The following is a 13,198-nucleotide window of genomic DNA, read 5'->3' on the forward strand; positions in this document are numbered from 1 at the left end:
CAGGTGCAGGAGCAACACCCCGGTGACGATATGCGCGGCTAGCATGAGAATGCGGCTATTGACCCCTTCTCTTCATAGACGCGGTCATACTGAAGATGCTCTCAGCAAGAACGTCTCTTCGTCGTTGCTCACAGTGGCAGGGATAGCGTGCTTGGTTGACGCCAAGTGAATAAGCACGGCTGTTAAGCAGCTGGAAAGATTCAGTAGTGAGCGTTAATGATGGCGGCTTCGTAGTTGACTGTATACGCACGCGAGGAATGAACGACTGACCGAGGAAACAATAAATATACGCTTTTATTGACACATGAAAAAGTGTTCTCCCCGAATTGTGAGGAAAGAAAGCAGATGAATGAAGCAGAAGCACGTGCTTTGCAGAAGGCCAGGGGCGAATCCATCGTGGCGTGACGGTTGTGTGAAGCCTGGCGCATCGAGCCCTCATAATCGCCGATACTCGAATGTGCTTGATGCACGCCGCTTCTGCGACAGAGACGGCTGGGAGTTTGGCCTTCGTGACGATTCACGTGACCCCACTGGCGGCTGCAACGGCCGTCTCGTTGTCATCACCGTTGTCGGCTATGCAGCTCAGGTGTGAAGCTGTGCTGCCGAAAGCTAGAGGTTTAATAAAGTTGCTCGTGGCTTTACTGCACCCGTCCTCCAGCGAACGGCTGCAGTAATTTGTCGAGCGGTCAAGGCGGCGGCAAAATCTGTACCTCGTACGCCACGACCTTACTGCTCAGCCAGCTGAATGAGTTGTCAAACTGCAGCAAATCTGCAAACAGAATAGCGGATAGCATGAGCGTAACGGCAGGGCTCTTTGATCAAGTCAAATACAACGTGCACAAAAATGGAACCACGGCATCCCGAAATCGATAAAGGTAATGAACTGATTCAGTCGCAGCTGATATTTAAGTAGTACGTGCATCTGTACCTGGCATGCTCCAAGGGAAATGAAGGCTGCGGGAAACACTGGGAGTACGAAGGCGTAATTAGTGCGAATAGTAACTTTCAAGAAAGGATCGAATACAAATTGAATTGTACCAGAAACGAATCGAACAAAATATTGAATACTTTTCGAATAGTTGTCAAATACTGAACTGACATTTATACAAGACGATCTTAATATCCTAGTACACTGGCAATGTTAGCAAGTTTCTGACATTGCATTGCACGTTATGAAACGTTGTTAGGTAATATCACATATGGAGTATTAGGAGCAATTAAGCAATTTATTGGCATACTCAGCATTCATTGGTGAGTCCGAATGGTAGCGGTTAAGCAGAAAAAGTCTGGCTCCCTGAGTGACGTAGCATGCTTCACCAGAAAACTCCTCGTGTTTTATATCTGCTATAGCCAGGAGAATGAAGTTTGTCGCGCTTTGGCTCCCATGAGTATGAGCGCACAGTTCGCGATTTGAAATAACCGAAATTAATTCGAAAAATACTCGTATTAAGGCATAGTGACAATTTGATTCAAAGACCGAATCGAATAGGGCAAGATTCGGTTCTTTATTGGCAAGTTTCGAATATTCGCGCACCCCTATAGTAATTACAGTTCACGTCAAGGAGCGCTACCGGCTACGTATACATGATGAGCAGCCGGTTTGGTGAGGCCGTCTTGAGGCGCAGAGTATAACCAGAAAGGACACAGACTAGTTCATGCGGTAACTGACCACACACTACTTATCTGCTGCTTTAAAGCGTCGGCAGCGACGCAACCTACAACATATTGTGCATTTTGTTGGCTCGACCAAAACGCCCGTGTAAGACAGAAATGTTTCACGCATTGCTGTTATACAAAGCGTCGCAAGATGTGCAGCCAAGCTCAGCGTTGTTACGACCGTCCACCTTTTCTGTAGCCCTGTATTTCTCTGGAGAGCAATACGTACACTGACAAGCTAAAACTCTCTAAATAGGCAAATTAACTTCGTGCATCTTCCAGTTAAATGGAACATTTTCATTTTATGACGTTTTCAATTATCATTGTTAAGGTCCATATTTGTTCAGTCTCCGAAGCTTTCACAACAAGTGTAACACGTGTTCCCAGAAATTCGCAGACCTGGGGCGCTATAACGTAAAGTGATTCCAAACTGTTTTGATTCTAATTTCTGCAATCAGCCTCCACGATTGGTCAAAACATTTTCGGGCCACTCCCGACTTCGCCTGTCTGGCACGCGACGTCACGAAAACCGCGATAGCTCCCAATCTGATATAACGTGTAGACACTGATTATCCGTGAATAAACCGCACAAAAGAAAAATAATCATTCCTGATTCGACGCCTTTTCACCATTACCCCTCTGCTATTGGTCCAATGTTTTCTGGCTACGCCCACTTCGCCTGTCTGTCATGCGACCTTACAAAACTCAGTAAACAAGTCAGTACGTCAAAGTGACGTGTACGCGAAAAAAATTCATTAATATGCCGAACAAAACTGAAAATTTTTCTGAATAGCCACAGACTGCCCCATTCCGAAAGGAATAGAAGATGGCTGCCCTCCGATCGCTCAGGCCCTCACTACTCGCACCTGCCGATGAGCAAGTATTTATTTGCGCATCATAAACATTTTTGCATGGCAGTAAAATGTTATGGAGCCCTTTCGGCATGCATACGACATCGCTCTGGCTCTGGCTTCCTGGCTGAGGATCCGTTTTAGCGGCATTCTTATCCGTCCGTTGCACGCCGCCGCGATTTTCGACCACCCACCGCAAGCTAGGTAACTCGAAGGGGACCAATCGGAGAAGTCGGCACCACCCTCTTCATGCGGTTATCTGTTTTCACTGTGCTGGCTCGGCTCCATCGAAACCCTCTCTACTGGAGCGTGCTCCTCGCCTCTTGTCGGCCAATTAGATAAGAAAAGCCGCTGAGTGTAGACAATGTTATTAGTTTTGGAAGCGAACAAAGGTGACCTCCTATAAACGAAGGGAGTGTTTGATTGGGTTGTTCAGAAAACGCTGCGGGTCACCGCCCGATGCTTGCGTCGATGGTTACGTAAATTTGACGTCAGGAGTTTGGAATCAAAACAGTTTGGAATCGTTTTACGTTATAGCGTGCCTGCAGTGGCAAACGACGCTCGAACTCATTCTTCACGAACGCGTGCATCGCCTGGTATCATTAAAATGAAGAAAACAGTCTACACAGTGTAGAACATATCAGGAAAGGTAATGCATATTGACATGATATTGCAAAGTATATCAGCATGTTTTCACTAGCGGGGCTGGGCTTGCTGCTACGTGATAGTACCGTTACTTGCAATGCTTAAAGACGATGTGCAACGAAATTTTGAATCGCGTTAGTTTAAGATAGCGTAGATATAGAGGATGCTCCGTTTTCAAACTTTTACGTTTGAAAATTGTACGAGTGGAAGCGTGAAGAAAAGCTCGCACAAATAGCCGTTTCTGATACCTAAACTGAAAATGTTGGCAGGCGATTCAACTTCTGGTTAATGTCCACGAAGGACAATGTCTTGTTGAGCGAGTTGGCGGTAAGAATATATTGTGTGAACCTCAGAATTTATTCTGTGGCCCGTAGCGTCTCAAACGTCCGCATCTGCGTCTTAGACCAGAGGCATAGCGTCTCCTTGATAGTATCTGAGCAGATAAATTGGAAAAATTGGTGATTGAGGACTCTTTAAGTTGCTTCAAAGCAATAATGGCCATTACAAGCTGTCAAGCTGTTGACCTCGTCGTAGCTGAAGCGTCTGAAATATACAAGATGCTTCTGGGAAGCTATATACTCTACAGGATGTTTCAGCGAACACTTTCAAAATTTATTTAAGGTTGCCTGTGGCAGATAGCCCAATTATAGTTAATGAGCTGGTCTACTCGAAGAGCCGCACATTACTTGCACAAATATTCAACTGCATAATCGACTAATTAACAAAAATTCACTAATTAGGTTTTTAACTAATTACCTGATGGCCCATATTGTAATTTACATATTGTAGCCGTGGAGTTCGCTAGGCGGATCCACTTAGAATTAATTCTCAGGATGACACCAGTTTCGAGATATTAATGCCCGAACTTTGCGGAGAAATGCATTGGCGTTGCAGTTGATTTTGTGCTTCAATGCATAAAGCGACGTTTTGTTAACATAACTGGAACGCCAATGCATTTATCTGCTAAGTTCTGGAATTAATATCTCGAAACTGGCGTCATCCCGAGAATTCGTTCCAAGTGGATCCGCCTTGCGAACTCCACGGCTACAATGTGTAAATTGCAATATCGGCCGTCAGGCAATAAGTTAAAAACTGAATAAGTTAATTTCTGTTAATTATTCGATTATGCATTTCAATTTTTTGTGCAAGTAGTGTCCGCCTCTTCGAGTAGACCAGGTCATGAACTAGAATTGCGCTATCTGCCACAGGCAACCTTTAAGGATTTTTGAAAGTGTTCGCTGAAACACCCTGTACATCCAGGCCACTTGAGGTGCATTTGTGGGCTCAGTGGTTTTCCGGTAATACTCGTTGCTACTGGAGGCCTCCAAACGCCGAAGTTATCGCACCTTTCCAAAATTGCCTAATTCGAGATGTTCTCGGAAGCATCAATGCCGCAGTCAGTCGCAAGTATTACCATGTTATTCCGGAGTCGGCAAGACCTGCATCCACCACCCGCGTCTACAAAGCTCGGCTGACGTCACGCACTTGGTTTTTGCTACTGGAGCCCTCCAAACGCGTAAGTTATCGCACCTTTACAAAATTGCCTAATTCGAGATGTTCTCGGAAGCATCAACGCCACAGCCAGCCGCAAGTATTACCATGTTATTCCGGAGTCGGCAAGACCTGCATATGCCACCCGCGTCTACAAGGCTCGGCTGACGTCACGCACTTGATTTTTGTGAACACCGATCAGAAGGAAATTCCAGCTTTCCGAAAGCAGATAAAGCAGAAAACGAAATAGATACAAATGACTTTCACTCTAGCAAGCATTGCAGATTCTCCTGGTGCTCCCAAACTATTTCTACACAACCTCTCCAATATTAAGTGCGCAGACGTTTCCCGCTTAATAGCTTTTCAGTTGCCACTTTTGACTATTGCAGCCTGCCCTTTCTCCTTCAGAGCGATTGAGATAGTTGACTGTGTTACGCGCTGCAATTCAATGATTGCCTGCCGGATGTAACTACGGCGGCAGCGCATTCGCGCGCCAGAAAGGAAAAATACAAACGATAAACATAAAAGCGATGCTCTGCGCTGTCTTTCGGCTTTATGCGCATGCGCCAGGCAGCCGTCTGCCTTATCCCGGCTCACCGAGACGCGGCAGCACCACGGTTTTTTCCGTTCATTGTAATCGAACTGCATGAACAGGGCACCAGGTTGTTATAAGTGAACGGCTGTCTCATAGACTGCTTGCGGAAATTCTTGGGTGTTGATAAACTGTTCGTAGTAGTTGTAAGTAATTCACTTTAAATTACATCGTTATGAGTGGGCTCGGCTATTACGTGGCAGATTGGCCATTAATTTAGTGACGTCTAGTTTAAATCGGCATCTTCTTCATCATGGAACATAACAGGAGGGATATGGACTGAAAAAAATGTTAAGAGATAAGTTCAATTATTATTTTCTTACATTTGGTCCGCACAGGAGCTTCATGTTGGCTCCTGACCCCACAAGCTACATTGAAAGCCGTCAGGTGGAAATGATGTTTATGAAACCTACCACAAAGATAGAAATTAAAATCAGAAGAGCAGCAGGTCACTCTCTAAAAAAAATAACAGCACAGCTGGTCCGGACGATATCAAGGCAGTCCCAATAAATGCATTCGTTTGACTATTGCCGTCCCGTTTTGTAGGGGTCTCATATATGCAGCTGTATTCGGCAACAAAGTTTCCGGGCTCCAGAATAACTAAACATAGCAAAAGTTCCGGCTTTTAAAGAGTTTTAGGCAAATTAAACAAACAATAATAAACGTCTTATCTTTATACAATTTCTGTACTTTTTTAGAAAACACTCGAAGTATACCCGCTAAGCAATTTGGGTTTTGAAAGGACAAATCTGCAGAGCTAGCGTTGATTGGTATAAAAGAAAGGCTCGTTGAATATATTGAAAATAAACTTTACTTATTGGCAATATTCCTAGGCAGTAAAACGGCTTTTTATTCGGTAAAACATTTATTGTTAATAACAAAGATAATGTTTCAGGGGAGTTGTACTAAATTAACTGCAAGCTACCTGATAATGCGTAAATATTTTGTTCTTTCAAGAAAAGTCGTCTCTGTTCAAAAGGATATAACTATGGGTGCTTCGCAGGGCTCCATAATGGGTCCTTGCTCTTTTTATTGTACAATGTGTAATGTATTGTATGTGTAAAGAACCGCATACTGACGACATTCTACTTTGCGTGGATAACACGAGTACATTTTTCAGCAATTCCAACAACGGGAAATTAAAAGCAAAGTTAAGTTCTTAGTTAGAGGAGTTTTCCTTGTGGCTAGAAGCAAACGAGCTTCAAATGAAGATTACAAAAACGAAATTTAGAGCCCGAAATTTTCCCATCAGGGGTAATTTCAAAGCACAGCGATGGCCTAGTGGTAGAGCATCCACCTCGTATTCGGGAGGTGTTGGATTAAAATCCCGGTGCCACTGGAAACTCACTGGTTCTCATAAGGGGTAGAGGTGGCCCCGGCCTGGTGCTCGGCTACTTTTTTTTTTTTTTTTTTTGGGGGGGGGGGGTTCACATCTCAGAACGGGGCCCTGTAGAAATCATGTGCGTAGTCTCATAACCAATCACAGACAACCTTGTTGAGTAGCATCCGCCGCGGCTGTGGGAGGCAGACTACAGCGACTGCCGAGTTCCTACCGGTAAATTAGGCACAAGCGTGCTCCCGGCCATAGTGATCGGCAATTATGGGACCTCAACACTTGGAAAGGAGCGTTTGTCCCCAACCCGAGGGCATCCGCACCTAATAGGTGCATTGTAACGCCTCATGGGAAATGGCCACCATGGGAGCGGCACAAACCTCTTCAGTGTATGTCCTCAGTGTATCAGCATGTCCTGTACATGTCCTCACCATCCATGTGAACATCGTTTTTGCTAATTTACTGCTTCACTAAAATTATGGATCACAATCTATACCTATTAAGTAATTTCAAAATCAATTTTCAAGATAATATCGTACATTCTGTTACCATAAAATTTTCCCACGTGCGTTTTCATGAACATTCACCTTGGAACGTACACGTTCTTTATTTGAAGCTTAAGTTCAAAAGGGTCGTACGTGTTCAATGAAAAGTTCGTCTTCAAATTCCAGCTAAGTTTGAAACTGCCCTCCACCTCTTAGTGCATCAATGTTTATTTTTTTTATTTTTTGGTGAGAAAATTACGCGAGCTTTTGTTGAGGCCGCATATGTCAGCCTAACCTCACTTGTAATCTTAACTGGGATTCATAGCGCTAAAACGACACAAGGACGAGGAAGAACACGGGACGAGCGCTGTTTAGATTGTTCAAACCCTGCTGTTGATAGCATTCTTGCCGCGTTCAATGAGTATTTTAGGCCCCTCACGTTCACCACTGAATTTCCTGCGCAGGGCAATATCAGGTTTTTAGATTTGCGTTTGCATTTTAAAGCTGCACACGTGTGTTGGGTGTATGAGCCCAGAGCAAATAAGCCGCCCTTAAGGTACGGTTCTGCTCACTCGAAACTCATAAAAAGAAGTATTCTACAGTCAACCACAAAAGTTTGCGGACCACGCGAGCGCGTGGCCAAGAGCCTCTTCGCGACACTTCCGCTACGTCACCAGCGATCGACAGCAGCGCTACGTTGAAGACGCATCCCTCCTTAAATCTATGGCCTGTCTATTTTCGCACTGTGCGCAAATAATTTCTACCTATCTCTTTCAACGTGACGCGCTCTTTGTTAGCCAGGGCTACTTGCTTATATTTTGAGAGCAGAATATCAGTACAAGTAATCAGACAGCGTATTCTTCGGCTGTTATCAGTTCTATTTTCGCGTAGCCACGCTGTTTTTTTTTCGTGAGTGCGTGAGTGAGCGGTGAGGCAGCCATGGGACACAGATGCTTAGTCAGTAGGCAGAATTTTTCCGTTCCTCCCCCATCGCTAAGTGACAGTAGCGTACGGGATTTGATCGCCTGCGCCCAGGTTTTGCTGCGCAAAGCCCGAACCACCGCGCTGCTATAGTGGTTACATTTAGAAAAATAAGAAATAATCGGGTGCGATGACTCTTTTTATAACCCTTTGCGACACGGCGTCCTCGTTTGGGGACTCGAACTTCGGAGGCGCGTCCCACGCCACGTGTTTCTTCAAATGAAATAAAACTCAGTGTGCACATTGTGTGCACAGTGTGCACACTCAGTGTACACATGATGGGACAACTAGCGGTCAGTTAACTTCATTGTCCTGCGTATTGCTGCAGATGATCACTTTGCTGGAGACACTACCATGTTAGACAATCGTTCGACGTGCCGCGTTCCAAGACCAACGTCAAGAGTATTTTTTTTCTCCGGTCGACACGAATACAACCGAAAAAGCAAGTGTGCATGCGTTTCGGGCCTAATAGTTTATTCTTTTTATGCAAGCATTGAAGCTGACGGATTTCAGAATAATTAGATAATGAGTTATACGCTAATTAATTTTTTTTACTGAAACTCGCACAAAACAGCACATTGCTTCGTCTTCTTTCTTGGAATGTAATAGTGAGCGTCTTGAAATGATGCCATGCGCATTTGACGCATTTGCAGACAGTGCATCATAATTCGTGTCTGAAGGGGATGAATTTATTCACAAGACATTTACAGAAGTGTCATGAAACATAGGTCTCTCAATGATCTAGTAGGAAGTGAAATGTCCGCCGTTTTCTAGCACCTTATTGATGCGTGTGGGCATCGACTCGTACAAAGATTCAGTAATCTCCGGTCGACCGCGCAGGCTTTCCCATTCTTGTGCGATCGCTTGCCACAGCGTATCGGCCGTGCGGCCGCGGTTGGCTCGTGTGGACAGCCGTTTCTTCAACATGCCCCAGACATTTTCTATGGGATTCAAGTCGGCGCCACATGGAGGCCACTCAAGCTGGCAAACAGCATGTTCTTCTAGCAATGACTGGACGATACGTGCTTTATGGATCGGGCTGCGGTCGTGTTGAAAAAAATAGCAGCCGTCGCTGAAGGGACCGTCCAGCGCATACGGAACGAGGTGTCTAGTGATGACGTCGCAGTACCGTGACGCAGTGAAGGGCCCTTCCAGACGCACAAGGGGACCAAGGCCATCTTTGCTGATTGCTCCCCACACGCTCACGGAACACCGTCCACTGGATAGAACACTCTGTGTGTAATTAGGCAGATATCTGCAAGAAATAGCATACAATTGGGTTCCAGCGGCGCGTCTAAAAATGTTGTGATTCCTCTTGCGTATGAACTTTATAATGCTGTTATAGAGTTGCAATAGAAAACGTGCAAACATCATTAGATAGTACTGAAAGACCCACTGGCAGCTTTTAATTAGCTTCAGAGTAAGTAGTACTATGAAACAATCGTTAATGTTTTCAACATAATACCACTACAGAAAAATCTCGTAATGTCCAAAAGCTCATTTTACGTGAAACATGTTGTGATGCAGAATTAGCTTCGTGAATTAACTGCCAATACACTGTAAACACACCTGCAGTTTAGTGGACGCCAAACCCGCTTCCGTTGGTCCCAGCGCGTGGAAAAAGTTGACGCGTCGCTAAAGATGACATCGCCCCATTTCTCTGTTGTCCAATCTTTCATTGCTGTAGCGAACATGAGTCGTTCTTGTAGCTGGCTGTCTGAGAGGCAGGGCTTCTGTGCTGCTACGAAAGACTGCAGGCCAAGCTCACTCAGCCTTCTTCTTACAGTCTCAGACGATACCGTGAGCGAGAGCGCTTCTCGGATATCCTCTGCACTTTGAAAAGGAACAGCCACGATGGCGGCCGTAATCGGGCGGTCCTCTTCCTCAGTCGTGGCCCTTGGACGCCCACTGCGCTCCATATCTGTGAATCTGTCATCGTCGCGGAAAGCTTGAATAATCCTATTCACGGCAGTCCGGCTCCTGTTGGTTCGGCGGCAGATTTCACGCTGAGGTATTCCCTCTATAAATAAACGCACAATGTGCCTTCTTTCGTCAAGTGGAACACGCAGCGGCATCTTTCCAAATAGGCAATCACCACGTGGCCTGAAGCAAGTCTACTACGTTTTCAGCGACTGATGCGAAGATGCGCCTATGTGTGAAAGAAAATTTTCTATGCATCCGCTTTTTCTTTATTTTTGATGACAGTGAAACACCTCCCTACCCTTTCTCTCAAGACGCAGAAGCATCAACACTCATTGGACCAAGATGCTGCCAACCAAAGTGCGCCAGTAAACGTCGCGTAAAAAAATCGTCGCAGCGCTTCGTGAAACTTATCTACCCACTGGCACAACAGTGGACAAAGGTTGCAGTGATTGCTCCGATACTGCTATCAAGCCAGATATGTGGCGGTCTTATCGCAGACAGCGCTCTGCGTCAACACAACGAACTAACAATGTCATGCACGGGAATAAAAAATTTACAAGCAGGCGAGTACCAAGAGGGCTCATATCCGGGAGAGCGCCCCTGTCGCCGCTAGGTGGCGTACCGCTAGGTGGCGCGGATAGGCAGTCTGGCACGCGCTCGCGTGGTCCGCAAACTTTTGTGGTTGACTGTACGTTCTTTCTTGTCATGCGCTCTTTCTAAGTCTTGTACCCACATGTTGCATGAAGGACTTAGTAAGCAGGTGGCTCGCTTGGAAGCAGCGAACTATCCGAGACACATCATTATCTCGGTTGCTGAAAGCCTGCATCGTCGAAGGAAGGCAACTTCACGCCTGAGTGAAGAGCAGAGAGCGGATGACGAAAGAAGGAAGAAAGAACTAAGGGACAAACAAAAGGTGGCTGTAATTCCCTATTTTCATAGGGTTTCCCACAACCTAAAAAAAAGTAGGGCAACGGTCGGGTGTAAAGGTTGTCTTTACAGCACCTAACAAACTTTTGAGTTTGAGTGGGCTGACCTGTCCTACGAGGAAGCGGAAGCCTGTTTGCACTACTACACACAAGGAACCTTTTGTCACGTGCACTGGGAACGCAGTGTATAAGATTCCACTTTCGTGTGGGAAGTACTACGTGGGCCAGACGGGCAGATGTTTAAACGTGCGGCTGGCGGAGCATAATAATAAAGTAGAGAGCACCGCAATAGATGGGCACCTGGCTGCCCACTGTAGAAAATGTGACGCGAAGGAACCATGCTACCCTCTCTTTAAACAAACTGTTGTGTATCGCCACAGGAATAAGATAACGAGGGAAATTGTCGAAGCAGCAGAGATAGCTAGAGGATGTGATGATTGCGTTAGCACGCCGTCTATTCTTTTATCCAAGAAAGAGCTTGCACTTTTGTCACAGTAGCTACATGACTGTTTTTCCTTTTCTTCTTTCCTTCAGTGTGTCTTTTGCAGTGCCTTTCCCAGTGAGTATATATATGCTTACTAACTGCAATAAAGCAATTGTTGAAAGTTAGCGCTCGTCCCGTGTTCTTCCTCGTCCTTGTGTCGTTTTAGCGCTATGAATCCCCAGTTAAGATTACAATGACCTACCAACACGCCCAAACTTCTTCCCTCCTAACCTCACTTCTCTAAAAAATGCACGCGCTTGGTTGCGATTTTATGAACCAGAATTGTCGCGTATTACATACGATACACCATGCAATTACAGGTACATTTTTGATCATGCAAACAGACATTTGAATTGCGGAAAACTTGAAAAATATCAGAATCAATGACAAACGCTTGAAGGATTGCTGTAACAAATGACGATATTTCTCACAGCTTCACCTTGTACCAATTTAATTATCTTTGAGGAGGTCATCCTTGATTGACTAATTATAGCTTTGAAATCTAAACCGGATCATTTGTAGAGAATTTTACGTTAATTTTTGTGTCGCATAGTCTTTAAGTGCTTTACGCGAGAGATGTATTTGTTGTTACTGTTGTTATTAGCTCTTGGAAAGTGACAGGCCCCACTCTATCGTCATCGTAAACACTGTTGGCATTGTGATTCTCTTTCCTATTCTACACCACTAATGGTGCTAGGAAAGAGTATAGCCCAAAGAAACATTATGTTTTGCAAACAAATACAGTTTTTTTAGGAAACCAATATGTACCATTATCCACAAAACAACCAATAACTGCATCATGTATCATGCATGATATAATTTGTGCTTGTCTCGGAGTACCACCCAAATGTATTTCTTGGTCAAAACATCATAGTAGACTAACCAACAGTAGTTAAACACCCGGATATTTCACGTACTGCGCTGATTGCAAGTGTATCTATTGAGAAAATAACCCGTTTAGTTACGAACTTCTTGCATATTGTGTGAAGATCAGTCGCCGTACATGTTTGAAGGAAAGAAAACCTGACTATTATTTGCAGTGACAAAGTCGCTACGTATTTCATTGTTTTAGAGGACATCCATTATGGGTGAACATGCAGGGTTTTGTTTCTTTCAATTCTGTCATCCTAGAGGTCGTTTTGTGCATACCATACATTATATACCATATGGCAAGGGGTTAATGATTCAATGAGCCAGTCCAATTTAGAATATTGCTCACTAGTCTGAGGTAGGGCCACTCTTACGAATTTGAGATAGGTTCTAGGAAAGAACTCAAGCTGAGCACTTGAGAATTTGAGTTTTAATGAAAAAACTAATAACTTTATTTCAAAGTATACGGCTCTAAACACTGTTTAATTGCACACACGTAAGATAGAATCATACGAAGTTGCATATATAGTGAAATATAAGAGGCTGCTAAACATTTCAAGCAGCTTATTTTGGCACGAATAGCAGAGAGAAATGTTCACTGTATACGTTCTTAACATGCACCCAATGCACAGTACAGAAGCGTCTTTGTATTTCGCCCCAATCGAAATGCGGCAACCACCGCTGGGTTTCATCCGTCGCCCTCAGGCTTTAGTAGCACAACGTCAAAGCCACTACGCCACCACGGTGGACATCTGAATAAAATTTCCTGTCAACAGTATAAGTAAACAAATAAATGACGAATACAAATGGCGCCGGAGACCGGTTTCGTACTGCCCCGGTGATTAGATCTTTCGAGTTGAAACGCATAAGGCTGTTTCTGAGGTCAGCGTGCCGTAGCGGGAACATATGAATTCGCTTACACCGCAAGCTTTATGGAATGGCCGATTCTTCAAGAAATCTG

General features: G+C 44.7%; 1 protein-coding gene across 1 annotated transcript in view; it reads right to left on the reverse strand.

Annotated features, from left to right (window-relative positions):
- Nucleotides 1-297: 297 nt before the first annotated feature.
- LOC119437515 (SEC14-like protein 2) overlaps nt 298-13,198 on the reverse strand; it is a 56,442-nt gene continuing 43,541 nt past the window's right edge. Inside the window, exon 11 of the mRNA XM_037704523.2 lies at nt 298-769. Within this exon, the coding sequence (XP_037560451.1) occupies nt 687-769 (83 nt within the window). The 3' untranslated portion in view covers nt 298-686. The remainder of the gene's footprint in view (nt 770-13,198) is intronic.

Source organism: Dermacentor silvarum, chromosome 1, assembly GCF_013339745.2.
Source record: "Dermacentor silvarum isolate Dsil-2018 chromosome 1, BIME_Dsil_1.4, whole genome shotgun sequence".
NCBI lineage: Eukaryota > Metazoa > Arthropoda > Arachnida > Ixodida > Ixodidae > Dermacentor > Dermacentor silvarum.